The sequence below is a fragment of the Myotis davidii genome, unplaced genomic scaffold (assembly GCF_000327345.1).
Source record: "Myotis davidii unplaced genomic scaffold, ASM32734v1 scaffold651, whole genome shotgun sequence".
Classification (NCBI taxonomy): Eukaryota; Metazoa; Chordata; class Mammalia; order Chiroptera; family Vespertilionidae; genus Myotis; species Myotis davidii.
The window spans coordinates 293,375-318,803 of NW_006283994.1; the positions used below are offsets into that span (position 1 = coordinate 293,375).

A 25,429-nucleotide genomic window follows, 5' to 3' on the forward strand; every position below is an offset into this window, starting at 1 on the left:
TTCCTTGCTCTTTACTCCATTTCTCACACAGCGGCTGCCTCCGCGGGCTGCCCAGCATGCAGCAGAGCAAAGGGATTCACCACCATCATAGTAGGTCTCGCAGGACACGTGTCAGGTGCTCCCGGAGGTCAGACGTGCTGCCAGATGCCTTGCCTGTGTGATCTTGAATCTTTAGCTGCCTTGGCCCCACCGAGTTGTCAGTATTACTGTTACCCCCAGGTTTACATGACAAATGGAGGCTTGGGGAAGTTCAGTAACTTACCCAGACCATGTGGCGAGTAATGGGGAACTGCATTCCCACCTCAGTTCTCTGTGGCTCCAGAGACAAGCTCTTCTGCCTAAGAAAGGTGAATGTTGTATATAAATGTGGTTTGTCATGAATAGTAGATGTGGAAATAAGCACCCAATTAGTGAGTTTGACAATGGACCGCCTGATGTTGAGCATGTTCTAGAAGCTTCCTTCAGTTGTGAAACAGTTAGTGCCTGGGCCACAATTTGGGTCCTTGGTGTTCCCTGGGAAACCAGTTAACCGCCACCTTCCACAGACATAGGTGTCTTCTCAAAACCCGGCCCAGAATCCCACAGATACAGCCCTGCTTCGTCTCTAGAGGAAACAGCGAGATCAGAAATAGGAGTCAGATAAGAGCTAATTGGTTCCTATTTTCTCGGTTTGGACATGCAGGATTAGATGTGTATCGAGCCCATCTGATAGTTGAGTGCCAAAATAAATAACGAGAGTGTTGGATTATAGCCCATAAACTTAAACAAATTCCATGAGTCCAAACTGATAAGAAATGACTGAGTAAATAAATACGTGGCGGAAGGGAAAGCCCTTCCTCATAGTAGAAATGCGAAGGAAAATGTGGAACGAGAGATGGAAATAGAGCAGCAGCCTTTGGCAGGGCCACAGGCGAGTGTTCCAGGCAGGAATCGTCACAGATGCTAACGTGAGTGGGTGGAAGTGATGAAATGGGCTATTTACATAGTTTGAGAGCAGCTCCCCACAAGGCGCTCTTAATCACAGAGGGAAACTAGCCTTCCAGCGGGCAGCCTGGCTGCCTCCTAACCAAGCCGTCCAGCTGGTGTCACCGGCGCTAAGACGTGGGCCTCATGGGCCCTTGTGTGCTGCAGGTCCGGAGGACGCAGCTCCACTTCAGTAGTTTTCTTGCCCAAAACACATAACCTGAGTTTAATCATAAGCAAACATCAGCCAAACCCAAATTGAAGGATATTCTAATATTCTAATGCTCTTGTTCAAAAGCATTAAGGTCACAAAAGACAAAGAAATACCACAGAACGACCCAGAGTAAGATACAGGAGACTGACAACTCAATGCAGGTCTGGTCCGGACCTGGATCCTAGTCTGGGGAAAGGACGGTGGGAGGTCAGTTACTGGGATTTGAATGAGGCCTATAGGTTACTTCATAGTGTTTAATCAGTGTTCATTTCCTGGTTCTGATCATTGTCCTGTGATTTTGAGAATCCATACCATATGAGGCAGCGGGGAGAAGGGTTTCAGGGAGTTCTTTGTACTACTTTTGCAATTTTTATTGGTTGATTGATTGATTTTAGAGAGAGAGAAACATCGATTTGTTGTCCCACTTATGCATTCATTGATTGATTCCTGTATGTGCCCTGACTGGGGATTGAACCTGCAACCTTGGTGTATTGGGATGATGATCTAACCAACTGAGCTACCTGGCCAGGGCTGTGCATTGTTTTGTAAATCTGAAATTATTTCAAAATGAGTCAGTTTAAATTTTATTTAAACTCTATGTAAATGAATAAAACAGAAGTCATACACAGCCATCCAAATTATGGAACCTTCTAGAGCCAGTAAAAGTGCTATTTTTTTTCAAGTAACATTTGTGAACTTGTGTTCTTGCCATGTAATTGAAATAAGGCAGGTTACAAACCGGCACATAGAGTATGACTCCAACTTCGTCAATGATGATAAAGTCTGTGTGTATATAAAAAAGGTGAGAACGATACCTATCAGAAGATAATGCTAGTTTTCTCTGAAGTGGTGAGTGAGATTTTTATTTCCTTCCCGTGGCACTCAGTGAGAGTCCCACAGGGCTCCTCAGTGTTGCACGGGGAACATAGAGGAGAAGCAGGTCATCACGACAGTGCGGTGGAGCCTCCCCCACTGACATGCCCCGGCAATGCCAGGGCAAGGTGTTAGTTCACTCAGAGTTAGGGAGTTGGGGGGTATTGGAGCTGGGTGGGTCCTGCAGTGCTAGCCCCCCTGTCTGGTCTCATAGATGGGGACTGAGGACGGGGAGGTTAGATTACACACCGGGGAGCGCGTGTGGGCAGCTGTGCTCCAGTCTGAGCATGACTCTAGGCAGACCATTTCACCCTCTGCCTCCCTGACTTCACCGGTGCCATGGCGACGGCAGTGCCTCTCTCCCGGGGTGAGGAGCAAGTCAGCTGGGTGCACGTGGACGGTTGAGAATGGTGCCTGTCACCTGGGAACCACCTGCTCGTTGTGGGAGCTGTCATCATCATCAACACGCTCCCAGGGCTGTTGAAAGGGCAATGGTTTGATTCACTTATATTCAGAACCATTAACAAGCCAGGCAGTTGCTTTTAATTTGCTCAACTATTTTTAATATCACTAACAAATCCTATTCAAGACTGAAATATTCTGTAGAGAGAGTTTTCCAAGCCCAAATTTAACTCACTGATTTCAAGTAATACTCATACAGACCCTTGGAGTTCATTGTAAAATGATTTGACCTGTAAAAATCATACGTGGAGGGAGCAGCCAATTCAAGGCCCCCCACGGAGTCTTCAGTTACTTTGGGAATGAATCGGGAAAGGCTGCTCTGCTGTGCACACTCGCTCAGTCACTTGGCTCTGATTCTTCTGACATCACATCCACCCTCTTCACTCACTTCTGCTCGGTGAGGAATTGCTTTTTCTTTCTTTCCGTCTGTGTAGTAACACCTTTTGAAATGTCAGAATCTCCTACCGTCGCACTGTGGCACGTCGCTACCGCTGTACTAACATGTTTACTGTTCCCCGCCCGGCTTCAGCGCAGGCTCGCCAAGTTGATGTTGAGTACAGGCGGCTCTAGTTTGAATTCCAAATCCTTTTCTCCTTGTGGGTAAATGTCTCCTATGCAAAACATGAAAACCATGCTTGTGATTACATTTGCGGCTAAGTCTGCACTTCGCTGCTGCTCTCATTGTTTCGATCCAGTCCCTGTCTGTGAGCACTTTCGGGGTGCAAGGCACCATTGCTTACGGGGCCTTTATCAGATGACTTTGTTTTTTCTTGTATTATTATTATTATTACTATTATTACTATTGGATAAAATGTATATGGCAAATAAATGTAAACAGTACCCAAAAAATTGAGAGTGAAAATCAAGTCATTCCCTCCCCTGCCTTCTCTGAATGCGACGTTATGTCGGGATGCAGTGGTCCTTGTCACCAGTCTCTTAAGAGCAGGTCCTCTTAGGGTGTCCCCGCCTATAAAGCAGATGTGCACATGCACAGGTCCTCTTAGGGTGCTGCATCAGTTCAGGTCTTTAACATGATTCAGCACAAGGCACATGCTATTGAGATATGCATTTTTGATGGAATTAATGAAACGTTGTACAGAGTTTTCAAAAAGTAAAAAAGCAGAAAACAAAAAGTATGTTGTTTGAAATATGAGTAGAGAAGTAAAACTTGCACCTCTAATTAAAAACAGATGTGCACATGCACAGGTCCTCTTAGGGAATCCCCGCCTATAAAGCAGATGTGCACATGCACAGGTCCTCTTGCCTCTTCATTTGAAGCATTAGTCTGTTTGCTACACAAACGGTGGCTCGTTATGCATGCTGTCCTGTGCTTTGCCTTTGTTCACTTAGTGTGTTTGGGGATAGTTTCTTATCTGTTGGATAAGCCTTGTGTTTAAAGTGCTGCCTCGTATTCCACTGTCTGTACAGTAAACTATTGAGTCATTCCTTCATTGGTGGGATACATTTTGTTCAGTATTTTACTACAAACAGGGCTGTTATAAATACTCTACATTCTGGAAAATACAAATTTATGTACAGGTACCAGTGTATCTTTTAGAGAAATTCCCATAAGTGAAATTTGCATTTTTATTTGCTAGATAATGTCAAAATTGACCTTTAAAGGAGTTATAGCAATTTGCACTCTCACCAACATTGTACAAGAGTTCCTATTTGCCCGTGCCCTTATCCACACTATCAGCTGTTTAATTTTGCTCATTTGACAGGGGAAAAATACTGTATTATAGTTTCAATTTGAATTTCTCCTAGGAATAAAGTTGAACATCTTTTCATATGTGTAAAAGCCATATTTTGAATTATTTCCATAAATTAACTTCTTATGTCCGCCTCCATTTTTCTGTTTGAGTTTTCTTTTATGTTTTTATTTTTAGTTGAATCATAGACCTTCTTGATAAGATAGGGAAATTGGCCTTTCTCTTACATGTAGGGTAATTTTCCCCACATTTTTATTTGACTCTTGATTTTGTTTGGGTATTATTTTTTTATTTTGAAATTTAAAAATTTTTTTTATTGGCTTTTTTACAGAGAGGAAGGGAGAGGGATACAGAGTTAGAAACATCGATGAGAGGGATGTTCTGCACGCCCCCTACTGGGGATGTACCTGCAACCAAGTTACATGCCCTTGACCCGAATCGAACCTGGGACCCTTCAGTCTGAAGGCCGGCGCTCTATCCACTGAGCCAAACTGGCCAGGGCGAAATTTTAAAGTGATAAAATTTATTGGTGTTTTATAGTTTCTGGGTTTTATGTCATCTATAAAAAGGCCAACTTAATTCCAACTTAATTTTTTCTAAAATTTTTTATAAAATGACCTTTAAGTAATCCATTCTTTTCCTGATAGAAAATGCTCCTTATTTCCTAAATTTCTCCATGTATTTGAGTCTACTCTAGACCCTATTTGCTGTTGTAAATCTCTATATATCAGTGTCAGTTTTTCAAAACTACTGTGGATTTAAATTGTTCAAATATCATGTTTTTCAGAAATGTTTTCATTATTCTTAAACATTTTTTTATGTGAACTTGAAATCAGCTTGTTTGATTGCATTTATTATTTTATATGTGCATATAAATGTCCATATGCATTTTTATTAAGATTGCATTACATTTATGGATTGATTAGGAAGAATTCGCTTATATATAATATTATCCAAGAACAAGATACATCTTTCCATTTATTCAGGTTTTATTTTATGCTCCTCGGAGGTATTTTAAAATTCTCATTATGTAGATTTTATACATTTCTGTTAAGTTTATCTTTTTTGTTGTTATAACTGATTTTTTTCTCCTTTGGATTTCTTCATTTTCTGTTAAAAGCAGTTTATTTATATATTAATTTTGCATTCAGCTAGTTGACTTGTCTTTTTTGTAATAGAGCTTCAAGTGATTTTTTTTTTAGGATAAAATATTTGCTAATAATGACAGTTTTACCTTCTACTTTCCAGATTTTTAGACATTCTTTTTCTTGTCTCATTGCATGGGCCAGACCCTCTAGAACAGTGTTCCATGATAATGAAGGAGGTGGGCATTCTTGTCCTTTTTCTTAATCTTTACCTGAGGGTATGCTTTTACTGATTTTCATAGAGGAGGGGAGAGAGAAACATCGATTGCTTACCTCCCACATGCACCTTGATGGGAGCAAACTTGCAGCCTTTGTGTGTACAGGATGGTGCTCCGCCCGGCCGGCCGCCAGGGCTTGTCCCTGTTCTTGGCCGAGACGGCTAGTGACGTGTGACCAGTGGCCACTCTTAGGTCCTGGTGTCTGGCGCTTAGGACCTTCATTCAGAGCATTTCTTTCCTTCTCTGTCCCCAGCGCGGTGACGGCCCCTACGCGCTGGTGCTGGTGCCGACGAGAGAGGTAAGTGGGCTCACGTGCGGATGGGTGTTGTCAGTGACGTCCTGTTGGATTTGTAAGTGGAGTCACTGTTTTCCTCTCCGCCGCGCCAGCCTTAACTTGAGTCCGTGTTTGGCCACAGATCACTTCACATTGCTCTTTCCTTTGCTCGGGGACTGAGCTCTGGTCCTCAACCAGAGAAGTTCAGCTTCTCTGAAAAATCATGTTTCCTTGTCTAAACACTGATCATACTATAAATTTCTATCCTTTTAAAAGAAACTTCAGTCTCATTTTTGTACACCCCCAACTTCATTAAAAAATAAAAGCAATCGGCCCTGAAAATGAACTTTAAAAAAAAAAAGAAGAAAGCTACCGTGCCAACACATGTTCCTGAAAGTTAAGCTTCCTGGTCTCTGTCTTCTTCCCTGGTGGAAATCTCTTTGGTCTGGTATATTTTTTTTGCCTGGGAAGCAATTTCCGATGAAGGTATATTTTCTCTGTCAGATGTAACCATTCCCCGCAGAGACTTGCTCATGGCGATGGAGCGTCCACTCACCTCACGTCCTGCAGAGCCCGGTCCGCTCCGTCCAATGGAGGAGCGGGCGTGAGGCTATTTAAATTTTGACACAGCGAACTGGCTGTTTCCAGAGCGCTTCGTGAATCCTGAACACGTGGGAACTATATCTTTGGGCAAAGGGATTATGGGCCGGTTTTATGGAACCTCATTCGTTTTCATTCGATGCCACAGGGCTTGTTGGTTTTCTTTCCTATATACACCTCTGGGTCCTCAGCTGCCAGCCTGGCACGTTCCTGGGCACAGTCATCACCCTCTCAGCCCCGAAGGCCAGGCTGCGGCATCCCTGCTCCATTCCCCCTCGTGTGCTCACCCCTCTCTCTAAAGAGCCGAGTCCAGGTCGGCGCCTTCCCTTTCCCTGTGCTGCGCTGTGTGCTCTGGGGACTAGAGCCAGCAGAGGGAGCACGCGCTGTCTGTGTCCATCCCAGAATAGATGTGCTGTGGCTGCCCGCACTGCAGACTGACAGCTCTCACAGTCAGCCTCACACAAGTATATGTTTCCAGTCGATTCTGTGCTAGGATTAATCTTCTCTTGAATCATAACTTGAGGTCCAAGTTTGGATACGAATCACTCTACTGGTCCATCGTCTAAATTTCTCAAAAAGGAAGAAGATGCCTTGCTCATTATAACTCCTTAATATTTACAGCTGGCGCTACAAAGCTTTGACACTTTCCAGAAACTGCTCAAGGTAAGGCCGCCAGGACTTCAGCTTTACCTTTTTTTCTTGACTTTTTGAGGAAAGAGAACTATGCCGCAGCCTTTTCTTTGTTCTCAGAGAGCTCGCAGTTAGTCTCTTCCCTCCGCGATGTCTCTGCTCCTCCCAGGAACAGCGTGGAGGCTTCCACTGGTCTGATCCGCACTAACGACCTGCTTGTAGCTGAGCAGGGGAACTGGTGTTTCCTGGAGCTTAAAATTGTGTCATTGATCATAGGCACTAGCAAGCCACGTACATTCACAGGCATCGCAGCCTTGAGATGGTCCGGTGCAAAGCCACTGGAAAGGCTGCCCATGGGTTTAAGAACGAGAGAGGCTCCAAGGCCAAGCCAGCAAGCCCACCGATTTGGCCGCGAATTGCCCTGTCCGTCCTTCATCGGGGTGGGGGTTGTGCCTAGGTTTCATGTTAGCCCCAAAGATCACACACCTCACGGAGATGTGTTTCATTCAGGCTCCGTGGAGCAAGGCAGGGACTCACTGGAACCATTTCCAGAGCTCCCGTTTCCGTCTGTGTTGGGAGGAGGTCACACAGCCTTACCTCCGGCTCTTGCTGACCGTGACCTGGTAGGGCAGTGCTCACAGTCCTGTCTACACAGTAACACCTCTTACCTGCGAAGCCCGACCCCCCTCCCGGTACCTTTTATTAAAAATTTTTTATTGATTTCAGAGAGAAAGGGAGAGGGAGGGAGATAGAAACATCAATGGTGAAAGAGAATCACTGATCAACTGAGGGTCAAGCCCGCAACCTGGACAAGCGCTCTAGACCGGAATTGAACCCGGGACCCTTCAGTTCACAGGCCGACGCTCTATCCACTGAGCAAACCGGCTAGGGCCCTTATTATTTTTTTAATAGATTTTTTATTGATTTCAAAGAGAAAAGGGGAAAGGGAAAATCATTGATAGTTTGCCTCCTGCCCCCTATCGGGAATCGAGCCTGCAACCTGGGCTTGTGCTCTGACCAGAAATTGAACACTGACCTGGTTCATGGGTCGATGCTCAACCACTGAGCCACACGGGCTGGGCCCCCTCCCAATGCCTTTGAGGAGAAGGATAGACCTGTCTCTGTTTGTAGAAAATGGGCTATGCATTGATTCTGGTCTGATGTCTTTCTGTAGCCATTTACCTGGATTGTGCCTGGAGTGTTAATGGGAGGAGAGAAGAGAAAGTCTGAAAAAGCCAGGTAGGGGAGGTTTAATTCTTTTTTAATCTGCCTGTTCTGCCTTCCTATTCAGTAAGACTCAGTCCTTCTAAACATGGCCCCATGTGCAGGGAAAGACAGAGTCAGCAGGGAGCAGTCACCTTTAGACAGGGCTGTTTTTAAGGTAGTCATGAACCTGTGGGGTTCCCTTCTGATCTGGTCATGACCTTCTTTTTTTAATAATGTTACATGCAATAAGCATTAGTATTTCAAGAAAATGATTTTAAATATAACAATGTTACATGTGATCACGACCTTAACTCCACCCACCCGGTCCCCGCATTCCCCCTTATTCAGTGCACCTCCCTTGGTGACAGTCTGTGTGGGTACATTGGAGTTTGGGTGTTTTTTGTTTGTTTGTTTTTTATAAAACAAGATCATAAGCTTACATATTGCTTTGCACCTTGCTTTTTACACCCCAAAACATTGATTCCAAATTCTGTGTTAGAACTGGTCATTATGTCAGTAGAAAATTGTTGGGACAAGTAAATTCCAAATGGTCTGCATTCTTTTAAAACAACTTTTATTGTATTTTAGGGTAGTGCTTAGTAGTAACACCCAACTATGTGTGTGGTCTATTCCTGAGGAGTAAATATTAATGTGGAAATCTAAAAATATTGGCTAGGCTTGCTTTCAGCTGTGAATGACAGTGGCAGCACACAGCGGTGCCACCAGCGCGGTGGGAGGTGTGCTTTTCTTTCACAAATAGTTAAGCCTGACGGTAGCCCGGCCGAGACCGACATGTGCTCCAGTGTTGGGACTCAGGCTCCTCCTCTTTTTGTGCCATGACATGAGGCTTCCATTTCCAAGATCACCTCACAGTAGCGATCCCGCCCTCACAGCTAAGTCCTACAGCAGGAGCGAGATCATCAGACCCTCCCTCTACAGGGGCTCATGGCGTTTGCGTCTCTCTGTCCTCCTGTCTTGTTCTGGAGCGTAGGCTGGGATCATGCTTACCTGCAGGGGAAGCTAGAAAACATACTCAGCTAGAAACTGGAGGCTTTTATTACCAGGCTAATGGGTGAAGGATGTTTGGAGAGTCATAAATTAGATTTATTCTACCTTGTCTATGGGGCAGAGCTAGGCCTGTTACATGGAAGTCGCAGCAAAGGTTCAGTATAAGAAAACATTCTGGGATAACTGATTCAACTATGAGGTTGCCTGGCAAAGAAGCCTCAGGAGCAAGCTAGACGACCATGTGTCTGGAATGTGCTAGAAGGGACCCGTGGACAGGTAAAAGGCATCAGATTACATAGTCAAGATTCCTTTCAAAGTTAAGGTTTTATGATTTTAATGTAACTGCAGATCTTAACAATTCTGTTCTATAGGAGAGAAACTTCAGAGACAAATGAAAACTCTGATCTTTGTATCCACTTGTCATCACGTTTGTCATGATTCAAGCTGTGGCACATGCTGCTAGACACGAATCTGTCTCCTTCGCCTATTTCCTGTGTCTCCCACTGATACAGCCCAGTGTGATTTACTGTCTCTTGTGGTGTGTAATTTTCCACAGGCTCCGCAAAGGAATCAATATCCTCATCTCCACTCCTGGACGCCTGGTGGATCATATAAAATCCACAAAGAACATTCATTTCAACCGCATCCGCTGGCTGGTTCTGGATGAAGCCGACAGGTGAGGCTGATCTGGAGCAGGAAAGGCACAGGGAAGGCTGTGTCTGTGTCCATCTGACTGCAGCCTGGGTTACATGCCGTCTGCATTAGATTTAACTTTCTTCTCCTGAAACCGCAGAATCTTGGATCTGGGCTTCGAAAAGACTATCACGGTGATACTCAACGCGATCAACGCTGAGTGCCAGGAACGACAGAACGTCTTGCTGTCGGCCACTCTCACGGAAGGTGAGCCAAGAGAATGGATGCCGCTGCCAGGGGCCTGTGTGCCGGCGCTGGCCCTCAGCTTCAGGCCGGGGAGGAGTCTCAGGGCGCCCCCGGGGCGTGGGGAGAGGGCCAGCAGTTGGGACCGAGCTGCAGGGGCTCCTGCAGGTGGGGAGGACGGGAAAGGCTGGCGGCCACCACCTGTGCCTGCGTGAGCCTTTCACTGCTGCCATGGCCCTCGGAAGGCGGGGCTCTGGTCCTGACAAGGACGGCCTCTCACCACGCGCATTGTTACTGCGGTCAGCCTGCCTTTCTCCTGAAGAGGCGGTGGACCTGAAAGTACTCCTGTCCTTTAAGCTCGTTTCTGCTTTTCATCCTCGTGAGATGGAGCCTTTTAGCTGCCTTTCGTAGATGGGACACTGCGTGGCCAAGTGGCAGTGCTCTGCACCGACCCCGCAGCAGGCCCTGTCTCGGCGACAGGACAGCTTCTGTCTGGTGTCTGCTTCCCTCGGCACACCAGCTGCCACCAGTACGCCTCATCAGCACTTCTGACTGTATCCACGAGAACATTAATTTCCAGAGATAATCCATGGAAAAGGGATTCTGTGCTCAAAAAGTTTGGGAAATGCCACACATGACCTCCTCGTGGAGATGCGTGGCGCACCTTCACCCAGTAAAGGTCCTAAGAAGGCCTGCGAAGCCTTGCGGAAGAATTTGTGGGACCTTTTTATCCGGGTTTGCATAACTTGATCACAGAACCCTTTGGGGGATGGGGGCAGACCCCTGTTAATGTCCCTTTCAGTGGTTTCCCACAGGTGCGAGCTTAGAAAGGCTGGTGTGAGGGGTTATTGGGCTGTGGGAAGAAATCCGGGGTCCACCCACCAGATAGACAATTGGGCAGATCAGCACGGCCCTTGGTGAAACCCGCCAGCAGTTGCCTAGTTGCCTGAATGTGCGGTGTGCCCGGGCCTGCACAGGGACCAGTTCCACAGCGTGTGCTGTCCCCTGTTTTGACTTTTTCACTTTCTCCCAGGTGTGACACGGCTCGCTGACATCAGTTTACACAACCCAGTCAGCATTTCTGTCCTGGATAACAGCTTCGGTCAGCCTTACCTGACAGATGAAGAGTCTTCTGACGACTCTGACTCACTAAGTGATGACGACTATGATGATGACGACGACGATGACGATGATGATGATGATGATGAGCTGGACGGCTTTGCAATTCCGGAGGGTCTTGAGCAGTACGTGGTCTTGGTTCCCAGCAAACTGAGGCTGGTCTGCCTGGCAGCCTTCATCCTGCAGAAGTGCAAGGTAGGACGGGCCCGGTCAGCTCCATCAGGGGGAGGCGCCTCCTGTGTCATTTGTATCAGGCATTGCCGGCAGCGGGTTGAGACACGGTTTTCTGGCCTAACTGCTGGTGGACATGGTGTTCTCGGATTGTGGGAAAGCTCGGAGGTCAGTGATAGCCATTATGTTCAGCCTGAAATCTGCCTTAAGTATCTTTCCCGGGACTGATGTTGGGAACAGCAGAGGTGGCAAGAGCATGCTGGATGTGAGACAGAGCTAGGGGCCTGTGCTTGTGTTTTTAAAAGACACCCGGTATTTGCGTATTTATTGCTAGTTTCGGCAGCACTTTCTCTGGGACATGGGGAAGCAGTAGGTGGAAGGCTTGAGAGTGAAGCTTCTAGATGCACTGGACGTGGCGTGTGTGCTGAGGTCTGAGAGGACGAAGAACAGCACTGATGTGCAGCCTCACCCTGAAGCGTGCTCTGCTCAGGTGTGGGAGCGTGATCAAGGTCATGGCTGTCAGTTCCCTCTCCTGCAGTCTGGGAGCATGGAGCATCCGTGTTAATTTTGCAGTAACTCCAAGCCGTCTGTCATCTCTTTCCAAACAGGGCCAGTGTGACTGTTTTTTAGAAAGATACTCATTGTAGTGTCACCTCATAACCCTGTGGTGGTTTTTTCCCCTCTGTGTCCATGTAGTTTGAAACTGACCAGAAGCTGATCGTCTTTTTCTCGAGTTGCGAGCTGGTGGAGTTCCACTACCACCTCTTCTTCCAGACCCTGCTGGGCGGCGCGGCGTCAGGGCAGTTACCATCTGGCGGCCCGCGATTAACATTCCTGCGGCTGCATGGCAACATGGACCAGGAGGTGAGCACGCCCGGGGCCCATCCAACTTGATCACGCCCTCCAGGGTCAGCACTGGCTCTCGCTGGGCTCGGGCAGGTGTCCCCTGAGGAGGGTGGCGCATGGGAACTGGACGCGGCCGCCCTGCCCGTGATGTGGGCGAGCAGAGCCTATTGTTCCGCCCGCCTGCTCTGGAGCTGGGCTCGTCCACCTGAGAGCTCGCAGGCCCTTGGCCTGCATCTACCTCAACCAGCTGTTAAGGCAACAGAGCACCACTAAGTAGCTGGCACTGGGGAAGGGTTTTGCCTTTTTAGTACCCAGTGTGTAATTAGGGCTTGATGTCTTCAAATTAAGAGCATTAATGGAGCTAAATTGTGGCTCCCATATGGTACTGCTGAGCGTGACTGCTGTCGTTGTCAACAAGATGCAGCGCTCTCAGCACTTCGGGTTGCGAAAGGGTCTGTGTGTCTCGCTCTGCCTCGGCTCTGAGTAACGTTTTTGTTCAGGAAGAAGAGTAGAACGTTTGCCTTGTTTTAGGTTTTAAGCTGCAAAACTCAGTCCATGGGGAGTTGGGGCGGAGCGCGGAGTAGGGTGAAGTCACTGCCTCGTGCAGGGAGGGACACACAGGGCCTGAGATGGGAGCCATCTTGTCCTGGAGGCTGTTACCAGGCAGCTCCGAAAGGAGGAGGAGTGAAGAAAGGCCCCAAATGAGGGTGCGCTGGGACTAGAACCACACTTAAAAGTGGTAACATTCTTAGAGTATAAGAGACCTTAAAGGTCATCAAGCCCATTTCCCCTCTTGTTTTTGCTTTTTTGGTGTAATAATTCAGGAAATGGAGGTTCAAAAAAGTGAATTTGCTCAAGGTCACTCAAGGACACAACTTCTTATTTGCCACAAGATAGCATAGTATTTCCTGACTGTCTCAGCCTTTGTGAATTTTATAAGCTCTTTCTTTTTACCTAGTGGATCCCTGAGTCAATCAAATTTGTTGATTTCATAATGCAATACCATTTATGGTGTTTCTCTCTCTTTTTTTTAAATTAGTTTCCTAGTCCTCTGGGTCTGCTTCACCAGAGGCATGCTGCAGGGGAGTCTGAGGTGATGGAGGAGCTGGCTGTGGACTTGGAAGGATCTGGGAATTTGAGCAGATCACACAGAGTCAGATGTGTTCCGGCTCTTGTTGTAATGCCAGCTGTGTGCCCTGGAGGCAGCCTCCTGGTTCCAGTCCTGGCCCTGCTATTCTCTGGCTGTGTGACCTCAGGACACTCTCTCTGTGCCTCAGTTTCCATGTCTCTAAAATGGAGCCAATAGTCGTATTTACTTCATGTGGTTGAGACAATTCATTGAGTTAATGCAGATTAAAGTGCTTAGCACAGGGCTGGCTCATAGTCAGTGCTCAGTAAATGTTAAGGGCCATTATTAATGTTATTTCTCCTTCAGGAATAGTTCCGCTCTTCAGTTTAGTAATTGTTAATATTTTACTTATATTGTTTTATTAAGTAGCCTTTACAGCCTACCCAGAAGTAGAGGATGGGAGGGAGTATCTGTATTTTATCTGATGAATACTGAGGTTAAGTGTCTCACCCCAGACTGAGCTAAAACAGCCCCAAGCACATATTCCTGGCCACTGTTCCACATGACCTGTGATCTCCCTAAATGAATGTCATGACCCCAACCAAGTTTACGGGCATTGGAGAGAAGTGAAGTTTGAAGTTGCTGCCTGGTGGTGGTGATGAAAGCTCAGGAATTAGGTTTCCTCCTCTCCCCAGACCTGGATCCATCTGGATGGGCTTTCACGTGTGTCCCTGCTTTCAGGAACTGTTCTGATTTGCCTGGACACCACAGCCGTTAAATGGTCCCTTATAAAGACTGCGCAGCAAGCCGGACCAACGCAGGCGTCCTCGGGGGGGTCTGAGCTCAGCTCCGGACCAGCTCCCTGGGCCCAAGTGCAGTCAGCCCTGTGCTGTGTGTGGGTGTCCTTGGCAGTTCCTCAGACCCCGAGCCTCGGTTTCTCTGCCTGGAAAGGGGTGCTAATGGTACCTGCTCGGAGGGCTGTGGGGATTGGATGCGTGCAGACGTGTAAAGCGTAGGCCAGCATCTGGTACGTGGCTGCGCTCAGTGCACGCTGGTTGTGTCCCCTGTCCTAAGCGAGGGGTCCCTGGGCAGGGGGGTTCCCACTTCTGCAACAACACGTGCATGTGAAAGACGGTGATGAGGTTCCCCTCGGAGACAGGGCTGCGCCTAAGTGGAGGGAGAGACATCCTTTTCCCCAAAATTGTAGTAATTTGGTCACTTCCCTCTTTTGTGGCGGACAGGTGGGCATGGCCACGGTCAGCTGCTTGCGCCACTGGCTTTGCAAGTTCACAGGAAAGCCTTTAGGAACTCATCCAGAGGGAACAGTGATGTGCACAGGACTTGCCGGTAAAGATTTTATCACAGATTATAATGGAGAACAGTCGGCCACAGCCTCAGGGCCAGCAATGAGGCACCGGCCAGGTAAATGGTGGCACACCCACCCTGCTGGTTGCTAACAGTGTCGTCACGAGAGAGAGGATGTGGTTTGGAAAGATGTTCATGTCCTCTTGGTTTCTGATAAGAGTGTGTTGCTAGTAGAGGTCGTGTGGCCATCTTTCCAGAGCCCCTTCTTGGTGATGCTTTGCACAGGCCCGGGGTTGCCAGTGGCAGTAGTGTGCTTCGAGCGGTGGGAAATTGCATTTTCTTCCTTTGTCTTAAATGTAATTTTCTACAGTTAAAATATGTGGGGTGTATATTTTTTTGACCTTTTTTAAATCAGTCATTAACAAAATTCCCCTGCAGGAAAGGTGGGTTGTTCATCATTCCTCTCGCCCACCTGCAGGAAAGTGTGTCCCTGTGGACTGTCTCTGCTCCGGGGGGCCGATCTGGAGGAGGGGCCCGCCTGGCGCTGCCCTCCTGACACAGCCCACAGTGCAGTCCTGGGCCTGTTAGATGTGAGCACTCGTTGCTTCCCTTCCTCCAAAGTCTCTGTTCTGGGCCTGAATGCAGTCCCAGCGGGCGGAGACTGGGAGCCTGGGCACCTGCTCGCTGGGTTGACTCAGCGTTGAGGCTTCCCTTGTCTTTGCAGGAGAGAACAGCAGTGTTTCGCGAGTTTGCACAGGCCGGCCCTGGTGTCCTCTTCTGCACGGTACGTAATAACCACTCCGGCGAAAGGAGCATTTCTGCAATGGGTGGCTGCAGTTTTTCTCTCTCGATGATTTGCCTTGCAGCTGCCCCACGGACTGCGGGAATCCCAGGGCTCTTGGTGTGGCCGGTCCCTTGGCACCTCTGGTTTGTCACTTGACTTAGTCACAGGTAGCCGCTGCCACTGTGCAGAAGACTCAGCTATTTGCTCACTAATAGTGGCAGCTGTTGGTCTGAAAACGTGTGAATCTTGCTGATTTCTATCCACTAAAAACTTGTAAATTACAGCTATCGGGAGTAATTAGAGCTGAGAGTCTTTCCACAACAAAATCACTCTACGCACCTTGCTCACCCCTTCCAGGAGCAGCTGCCGTGGGCAGTGTGTCTGCTGGTGTCTGTCACTTGCCCTACAGTGTGAGGCAGTTCCCTCGCCCCGCGCTGCCACCCTGGAGGCTGCCTCTAGCCCAGCGCTGACCCTTTGAATGCATGTCTCGTCCTCTTTCAAGATGGAAAGTCCCGCCTGCAACGGCCCTTCTCTGGGGATGCACTTCACCGGGGCTTTGCTCGCTCCCAAGCTAAAATCCCTCCCTCCTTGTGCCATCGTGGGTGATGCAGCTTAATCCCTGACGATTGGAGAAATCCCTGTCCACGCAGCAGGGAAACGGCGCCGTAATGGAGTCACCCGGTGACGACGTGCTGTTGAGCAGCAGACGAGTAGCTCTTTGACCACCTGCTCGGCCTCTAATGAATTCCTCTTTAAGGAACTCCTGTCTGTGCTCAGTGTGACTTAGCGGTGCTTTTCTCCCTGAACTCCGAGTGTATGGGTGAGTGCTCCTGTCTGTCTTGTGTAAGGTCCTATAGGAGACGGCCTGCCCGCCAGCAGTGTGCCGATGCTCACGTGTGGCCGCCTGGCTGTGCCGAGCGTGGTTGGTCAGATGGAGAACAGTTACTGGGAGGGTTGGCCTCGGAGGTCTGAGTCCGCCCCAGCAGCCCTCGCCTCTAGGAGCCCGTCCACAAGTCGGGTGCTGGTGTTCCCTCTCTTCAAAGGCCGGGCCAACACTGCAGACGAGTCCAGATAATCTATTTGATAAAGAAATTTGTCAAAAGTTCGCATGTCCACTAGTACCTTCTGGGGCCGGACCCCTTCCCGTCTCCTCTGTCCCCGCTTCCCGCTTGTTCCTCACCCTCAGCCAAGCGGCCCTTCTCTCACGTCCTCGAAGGTGTCATTCTCGCTGTCCCTGGGGCCTGGCCCCAGCCGGCAGAGCCCCCCTCCGCTGGGTCCGCACGGATTGTCCAGGGCAGGTCACCTGTGCTGCTCGCCTCCACCTTCACTTCTTTTTGCTTGAAGCCCGCTGTTACGTCGCAGTTCTTAACTCCCTCCCCCGGGGGGTCCCGCTGCCAGGAGGCTCCAAGACAAAGGAGCACGGCCGCAGGGCCCACGAGACCCGTCCACAGCCCGAGTGCATGGAGGCGCTCGGTTTTCTGTGGGGCCTATTTTTTAGGAGAAGTGTCTCTTTTCCACTTTATTTCATTGTGTTAATGGCAAAATCCTTGGGAGACTGTTGGCTGTTTACTCAGTTACGCTAACTCATGTTGCCAGTTTTTTGGCGGCTCCAGCCAAGATCTCTCGCCTCTGACAGCTTCTGCGCTCTCTCCTTCCTCCTCTGTTTGCGCAGCCCAATCTGTCACCCGGACAACGGGGGCCTATACCCCGCTGATGGCTCCCACACACGGCAGTAATGACTTTTGGCAGGCCGGGCGGCACAGAGGCGAGCTCGCTGCGTCCCTTCCTCAGAGCGCCGGCGGCCCCTCTCCCTGTTAGTAAAAGCACTTCGTGAGGATCTTCGGTAAATAAATGAGTCATTTTAATCCAACTGACAGGCTGGCACCTGAGCAAGCTGCCTTCCATCTGTGCTCCTCCGTCTCGTGGAGGCGGCCGGTCGTCAAGCTGGGCCCTCGGCCTCACCGCCGAGTGTCTTTCAGAGCTGACTTTAGCGGTTCTTCTGCCCTAGTTAGGTTCCCGCAGCACACGGGGCTGGACCTGAGCTCTGACGGGGGCGCTGAGGCTGAGGCCTCTGCTGAGTCCTCAGCAGGTCAGCTTCCTGGTGCCCCAGTGCCCGCTGATGCCATTGCAGGATCGGGGAGCAGGGTCCTGCCTCTGTCCCCCACCCCAGGGGGAGGGTGTGAGCGGGGAAGAGAGCAGGGAGGGCTGGTCACCACCATCCCAGGTCCTCCTTCGTCAGGAAGTGACATTAGATTGCTGCTCAGTGTGGATATGCACAGCCTCATTTGATCTTCAGTCACCTCTGGAGATAAACAGGGTGGATCCTACAGCCATTGTTAAGCATGTGAACTGAGGCTCGGGGCTCAGTTGACTCGCCCAGATCGAATGGCTAAGTCCGCCCTCCATTCCTGGAGCAGGGAGAATACTTTCTCCTGCGAAAGCCGTGCTTAAAGGCATAGCTGATCAAGGCTGAGTGGTGGTTGACTGTTGGTGAGGTCTCCCCTCCCCAACACAAGAAGTGGGACACAGGGAGGACTGTCTGAGCTGGTGCCTTGAGCCAGGCCACCGGGTGGGAGGCTGCAGTCTGCAGTCACTCCTAACACCGCTTCAGCGCATGTGCGCTCCGTGACTTGTGTGAACGTCAGACGCTATGTTAGAGATTCTTGGTTGAATTTACTAAACTGACGAACATTACATTTTCTGCAAAGCCCTCCTGTCTGTCTGGCTCCAGCAGCCCCTTGTCTACATGCCCCCCCCCCACTCCCCCCACGGAGCACGTCAGTAACACGTCGTTTCTTAACGACGCCATCAGCTGTGGTCAGTGCAGAAGGCAGGTCCCGGGCCCCTTAGGGGAGCACTAGTTTTCTCAAAAGGCATTGCTTGGGTCGGGCCTGCAGGGGTGTGGGAGCTGCCTGCAGGTACCTCGTGGGCGCTCAGCACCCTTTGTACATTAAACTGTTAATGCGTCAGAAAGGCGGCCTGACGCCTCTGGGAGGAGAGCAGGGAAGGCTGACCAGCCTGTCCCGCCCCCGTGCTGGGCGAGGTGGATGTGGCACGGAGTCTCCCTCAGTCCCAGGCAGCGATCGTTTTAATGTGCTTCTTGCAGAAACTTGCATAGGATTATCATTTTTTCAAAAAAGCCAACGATACATGTGGTTTCTTAGTGGTACTTCAGAGAGGGGGAAGAGAGGAGGCTGCTCTTGCAAATGATGCCAGTTCTCGAATGGGAGGAAGGTGTGCTAGACAGGAAGTCATCCCTCGCAGTCATCAGGGAACAGACAGGCAGCACCCACAGAGGCGGAAACACTGGGTGGAAGGATTTGGGAAACAGTCTCCCAATTTCTTACTAATTAGAAAGGCGAAGGTGCCTTCAGAGGCAGAGGCTGTTGGCGCCCCTCACTCCGGCGAGTGGACAGTCGTCACCATACAGGACGGACAGCAGAGGGACACACCACCCCCACCTCTGCTGCAGCTGGGGCAACGTGAACCGGACTCCTAGGAGACAGTGTAACTCAGCACTGAGTGTCCTATGTAGAAGGATGTGCTTTTACTTAGGAGGTGCGTCCCAGGGACTTTCAGTGGTTCAGAGAAGCGTGTGTGTAGAGAGGGAACGGGGAGGCGGGCGCCCGGCCATCAGCATCGCCCCGGCCGTCCTCAGCGCGTCCAGGTGAAGGCACACAGGTGCTCGTTGTGCTACTCCAGCTTCTCAGTGGGTGACATTTTTCTAAGTGAAAATCTGGGGGATCTATCCATCTATTGTTAAGAGGAAAATAAAACAAAAATGCAAAGAGAAAAGTGAAAATCACCCAACCCCTCTGCCTGGAGAGAAGTCAGTTGGCAGTTTGGGGGACTCTCCGGGTGCTGGTTCTCGGGGACCCGCTGAGCCATCTGTCTGTTCTTCCACCCACCCAGTGCTGCTTCGTCTGGGTGTGGGTTGCTGACCTATTTTCCCTTGGATTTCTGGTGGAGGAAACCAGACCATGTGTCCCATGGATTTGCCCCGTCTCTCCTCACGGTGGCTGCCTTGCCCCTCCCCCCCATGGTTCCTCTAAACTAGCAGTTACGTCCAGACCCCTAACGAGGCCCGGGTTTGGGGGTTTGCTTTGGAGAATAGGTGACACTCCACTTCATGTGGCACGACAGCCAGTCACCTTACTTTTTAGTTTGCAGACGTTTACTCAGTCTCAGCATCTCATTCTGAAGGTCCCGACGGAGGTTCACTTCCATCCTTCCTCTCCTCTTCTCTCCCTTCCTCTCCAGGCAACGATTTTCCTAAGCTTTTGGGGGTTCCCCTTTATTATTTCTTTTAGAAATACGGGTAAATGTACTTGATTCCCCTCATTTCTTACACAGAAGTATGTTGTACACTCGAAATGTACGCTGGTGAGTCTCCATGGGAACCTCCCTCTCATGGCGGGGGAACCGTGCGTAAGGGGTGGGTTTGCCGGATCAGGGTCACTCCCTGTCTCCTAGACCTTGGGGTGTTTGCCAGGCCTGCAGCCACAAGCTGCCCGCACAAACAGCCTTGTGCATGTGAGGCCGTTTGTATTTTTGCCAGCGTGTCCTCAGGATGGATTTTGAGACGAAAGATTGCTCTGGGTCAAAGGGCAAGTACATAGCAATTTTGCTGAATGTTACCAAATTCCCCACCACGGCGCAGGAAGGTGTGGCGCCTTCTCTGGGGTCGGAGCAGAGAATGTAATATGGCCATGGAATCGGAGCTGTTTTGAAGAGCCGCACGGGGGCTGGTGTGTAGGAAGTGCCCAGGATGCGTGGCGGGTGCTCTTGCTCCAGCTGGCAGCGTGAAGCTGATGCCGGTGCAGACTGCTTGCTGGGGGCTGGAGGAGCCAGAACAGCTAGAGAGTGGAGTCCGCTTTGCAGGTGGCAACCAGCCGGAAAGAAAACCGGAGTCTCCATTGCTGTTACAGTTTCGCCTGTCTGGTCCCGTCTGTGGCCCGCATTCCGATTTAGACGACAGAGAGGCAGGTGTTGCCTGGGCCTTGCTGCTTGGAGGCTGCCGGCAAAGGCGCAGGAAATGCTTCGCGGCCACCTCCACGAGGGGTGCCTGGGTGACCTTCCAGAAGCCCGCCTCAGTGCTGGTCGTTCGCTCTGCTGGTGGGCGAGGGATGGGGCTGATAACCCAGGAATGCATTCCTCATAGAGTGTCCCAGACAAAATGTAAAAGCGGTCAGACACGCTGGAAGTTTTCAGAATTCTTCCAAGGCACCACGGAGAACGACGCGTGTAAGGACCTGGGCTCCCTGCGGGGGACGGTCATGTGGGGAAGTGGCTGTGGCCACCTCATCAACGGGCTCCTAGCATTTACTCCTGAGTCAGAAATTGGAACCACAGATGGACTGGTGGCTCCCTGAGGCCGTGTGCAGACGTGTGTGTGTGAGCGTGTGTGAGCGTGTGAGCGAGCATGTGAGCCCTCTTCCTCTGCATGAGGTTACCGACGGATCTGTGACCCCCACATGGTTCAGAAACTCAGTCCTAAGCCATCTTCTTTTCTGTTTTGAAGGATGTTGCAGCTCGAGGCTTAGATCTCCCTCAAGTCACATGGATTGTTCAGGTAATTTTTTAGTTGTTAAGGTGTGAGCTCGAGGCAGGAATATATGATCATGAGTAGATGCGCTGGCTTTAAGTAGAATACTTATTATTACCCTCCTGGGTGTTGCCCTGGTAACCAGGCAGCAACCGGCCGTATCTGCACAATTCTCCTGACGTCTTTCCTTAACTCAGCCCACCTGACGGCTGCAGCAAACAGCCAGCCTGCAATCGCGGGAGGGGGCCGCTCCCAGCTCCAGACTAACGCATGTCACACGCAAAGTTTCAGCAATTTGATAACAACAGGAATTCCCCGGGCCCCTGGGAGGCCTCATGGTGTCCAGGAGGAGATGGCTCAGCTGTCCTGAGAGCCGTGTCCTGTACATTGACCTGCAGGGGGCAATTAAGTCCCTGACAGCATCTCACACAGACCGCGAGCCTTAGACACTTTGCCAGCGGGCATGGGCGTTAGCGCTAGGGCCGGTCGGTGGTTTTAGTTTTGTTGTTTCTTTTCGTTAGTCTGCAGATGGTATTTTCAAGCCCTTCTGAGTGTGGGCCAAGGGAGACATGCCCTGTGTACGTGAATCATGGTTTATTCACGTTCTGGTGCAGCCACACGCCTGACGCTGGTGGGGAATCTGCTCCCCGCAGGTGATCACTGTGACGAGAGGCGCTGTCTTCCTTCCCGCTGGCCTCCGAGCGAGTTAAAGATGAGGAGGCAAGGGTGACGGGATGTGTGCAAGGCTAGACACAGAGTCGGCCATGTAGAGCCTTATATTGTGAATATTGACCAGTGTGATCTGCCCTCTGACCTTTGATTCATGTAGCAGCAGAGGGCGAAGTGTCAGTTTTGATGATGGCGAAGTTCTAGCCATAGACGTCACGACACGCTGCGCAGTTCATCCCGCTGAGTTCTAGGACCCCTTCCCCGAGTCAGGAGCGCTGTCCGTGGGGCAGGGGCAAGTCCCTGTGGGGAGGAAGCCCTGCTCCCCTGGGACCAAGGGCTGCAGGCAGGTGCGGAGACCAGCTCCTGGGGCCCAGCCTCAAGCTGACCTCTGCTCCAGGTCATCAGCCCCTGACTCTTTACCTGTAAGGCTCCTCACCTCCACTGCTTGTCTGCCAGGGAGTTGGCCAAGGTCATGTGGTCATCTGCAGAGGTTTCCCCACCTGCCCGCGCTTTCACCTTGCACAGTCACCTCCGTGAAAAGATGCAAATAGGAAGCTGCAGGGACCTGTGGAGAAGTAAAATTAGAAAGGAGATACTGGGACGAGGAGACATCTCGTTTATCTGAAACTTGGCCACTGTTCACGTCGGCCTGTCAGAGCCTTGTTATTTCCAATGAAGCAGGAGTTTCAGGGTTGAGTGACTTCGCCTTGTGATTGTGTTAGGGTAACCATAGCACCAGGATTTAATTCCTGGGATACCTGGAGGCAGGTGAGGGGTATTGCACTTCCAATTAATGGCAGTCCCTTGATCTGTGAATGCCTTCATTTCTGTTGCCCTTTTTAGTACAACGCTCCGTCTTCAGCCGCGGAATACATCCACCGGATCGGGAGAACCGCCCGCATCGGCTGCCACGGGAGCAGCCTGCTCTTCTTGGCTCCTTCGGAGGCAGAATATGTCAGCTCGCTGGCTTCTCACAAAATCAAGTGAGTCAGAAACCTGAGCGGCTCCGGCTGATCTCACCTAATTAACTTTCTGTCGCTTCTTATAGCGGCTGGGCCTTGTAAGCTGACGAAGAGCCATTAACCCTTGTGATCCCTAAATGAGTCCCAGAATAGCCAGTGGCAACAGCCAAAACCCTTCATGCCGTCAGCACATGACAACTTCCATTGCGTTGTGAGACTAAGTCATAGGACGATCTGTCGCCTCCGTGTTTCATGCAAGGAGGCCTGTGTTTCGCTCTCTGACAGCCGGCTTCTTGTAGACGGTTCTGTTCACAATTTTTAATTCTTGCAATTAATGTACCTTTAAAGTTGGTTTATCTTTGTTTTGTTTTGTTTTGTTTTTAATCCTTACCTGAGGATATTTTCCCATTGCTTTTCAGGGAGAGTGGAAGGGAGGGCGAGAGAGAGAAACATCCATGTGAGCGAGGCACACCAATTGATTGCCTCCTGCTCACGCCCTGACCGGGGGCGGGGAGCGAACCCGAGACCCTTTGGTGTGTGTGCTGATGTTCTAACCATTTAGCAACATTAGCCAAGGTGAAGATGGTTTATCTTTGAAAAAAAAACAACACTTTTTACTCATCACACAATTCCCCTTCCCTCAGAAAAACCAACCTGGAAGGAAGTGTTTGGGTGGCCACTGGAGTGTGTGCACACGCGAAGGGAGCTCTGGCCCCCATCTTGTCAGGCCTGGGCAGGTGGCAGCGCCTCAATGTCCCCTCCTGCAGCCCTGGTCCAACCCTGTTCACGGCGCAGAGGACTCAGTGGCATGGGAGCAGTGCCAGGGGCTTCTGCCAGACCTGACCTCCCTGAGGAAAGGGAGAGAAAGCCGCAGGGAGAGTAGCGCTTCCTCTTGGCCAGGAGTTACAGAGCAAGCGGAAGGAATCCACGGGAGCTGGGAATTAATATTTTATCATATTTTCCACACAGTCTCTGGCACCTGATGTAACAAAGTCTAATACTAGGCTTCTAAAGTTTTTCCTCTGGTCCACGTTCCAGAACTTCTGCTCAGACATAGCACAGCGGTGCATCCCATGTCCTGGAGGCACCGGGAGAGCTGTGGCTGCGAGGGTACCCTGAGAGCCACCAGGAGCCACCGGTGACGCCGGCGCTCAGCTCTGCCGCGCGGCTGAGCGTGGGGCCTCGCCTGCTGGTACTTCCCTTTGCCCAGGCCTGTGCTCTCTCTAACGCATCCAGGAACACTGCAGGGCTATCTCCTGGGAAGTCATTGCCCCCCACATCGGAACCTGCTCTGGGGGACCCCAGGCCACCCACTGGGAGAGATGGGTGCACAAGGTGGCCCCCCAGTACCTGCAGGGCTCTGCTCTCACCCTCGCGGCACTCTTTCGGGGTTGCTGGCGTGAGTGTTCATGGTCTGCGGCTTATTCAGAAAGGTGTCTGATCTCCTTGGGTGGGGCAGGCGGGGTCCACTCCCCGTGAGTCTGGTCAGTGTCGAGTGGGCTCATTTAATGTCTCTCATCCTGACAGTTTCCCAGTGAGTGGTGGTTTTGTTTGTGTCGGGAACACTTGCATACTTTACCTTACTTAGGAGAGAGCTCACGCTGGCCACTCGTCACCAAGAGCTTCCTCTTGGACTTGGAGAGGAAGTTCAGAAGGATGAGGACAGGGAATACCAAGAGAGGGAGAGAGTGTAGCCTTGTGGAGGGAGGATACCAGCTGGTGTGAGAACATTCATTTAGGGGAAAAGCCTGTAGGGTCCAACCTCACTGGCTTCTGCCCCCAAAAGTCACTCATGGAAGTGCCTGTGCCCGAACCCCTGACTGCGTCCGGGGCTGGTGCGAGCCGCTCAGTAAGGCTCAGACCCGGTCACGGGGCACAGCCAGGCGCCAGCATCCCGTGTCCACGTGAGGAAGGGTGTGTTGTATGTTGGATATCTAATATAGACTATTCTTTGACTTAATGCAAAAAAAATGAAATCTCATAAGAACTAATGGCAGAGTGCACTGTGGAAAGAAGCAGATGTGAACATTTTTGGAATCCAAAAGGTATGCCTAAACATTTATTTATTATTTATTTTTAGGATTTTTATGAATTGATTTTTAGAGAGAAGAAGAGAGAGAGAAACACCGATTTGTTGTTCTATTTACTGATGCATTTGTTGGTTGCTTGTATGTGCCCGGCCAGGGATCAAACCTGAAACCTTGGCGTATCTGGATGACGCTCCAACCAGCTGAGCTACCTGGCCAGGGTGGAACTCCTAAATAGTTTTTAAAAATTTAAAGGAGGAGAATGTGTGTATGTTTTATGCTCAAGAACCCGAGAGCCAGGAATTGTGGAGAAGATTCGGGACAGCAGCAAGGCCCTCACACACCTTGCTGCCTGCTTCACACTCCACAGTTCCCTTTAGCAGACGGGGCGAGAGACAGTGCCCTGCCCATGGCCGCCTCGTTCTAGACCAGGGGTGGGCAAACTTTTTGACTCAAGGGCCACAATGGGTTCTTAAACTGGACCGGAGGGACAGAACAAAAGCATGGAGTCCCAGCACTATTTGTTGAAAAGACTATTATTTCCCCATTAAATGATTTTAGCACCCTTGTTGAAATCAATTGACCATATATGTGAAAGGTTTATTTTCTGGCCTCTTTATTAAATGAATGCTTTTTTTTAGTTTATTTTGGGGGTCAATATTCATTCCACTAATTATTTGCATCCTTATCTCCCTTCCTGGATTGTGTTTTATGTTCCACAACTTCCAACACAGTGTCCTGCTCCTCACAT

The 25,429-nt window shown here is 50.2% G+C and overlaps 1 protein-coding gene across 1 annotated transcript in view; it reads left to right on the forward strand.

Annotated features, from left to right (window-relative positions):
- Positions 1–25,429, forward strand: part of DDX31 (DEAD-box helicase 31) — a 54,532-nt gene that overhangs the window by 4,220 nt on the left and 24,883 nt on the right. The window contains exons 6-15 of the mRNA XM_006754172.2: positions 5,841–5,885; positions 7,083–7,124; positions 8,266–8,330; positions 9,862–9,981; positions 10,099–10,205; positions 11,215–11,495; positions 12,168–12,335; positions 15,416–15,475; positions 20,997–21,047; positions 22,533–22,672. Coding sequence (XP_006754235.1) covers positions 5,841–5,885; positions 7,083–7,124; positions 8,266–8,330; positions 9,862–9,981; positions 10,099–10,205; positions 11,215–11,495; positions 12,168–12,335; positions 15,416–15,475; positions 20,997–21,047; positions 22,533–22,672 — 1,079 coding nt within the window. The remainder of the gene's footprint in view (positions 1–5,840; positions 5,886–7,082; positions 7,125–8,265; positions 8,331–9,861; positions 9,982–10,098; positions 10,206–11,214; positions 11,496–12,167; positions 12,336–15,415; positions 15,476–20,996; positions 21,048–22,532; positions 22,673–25,429) is intronic.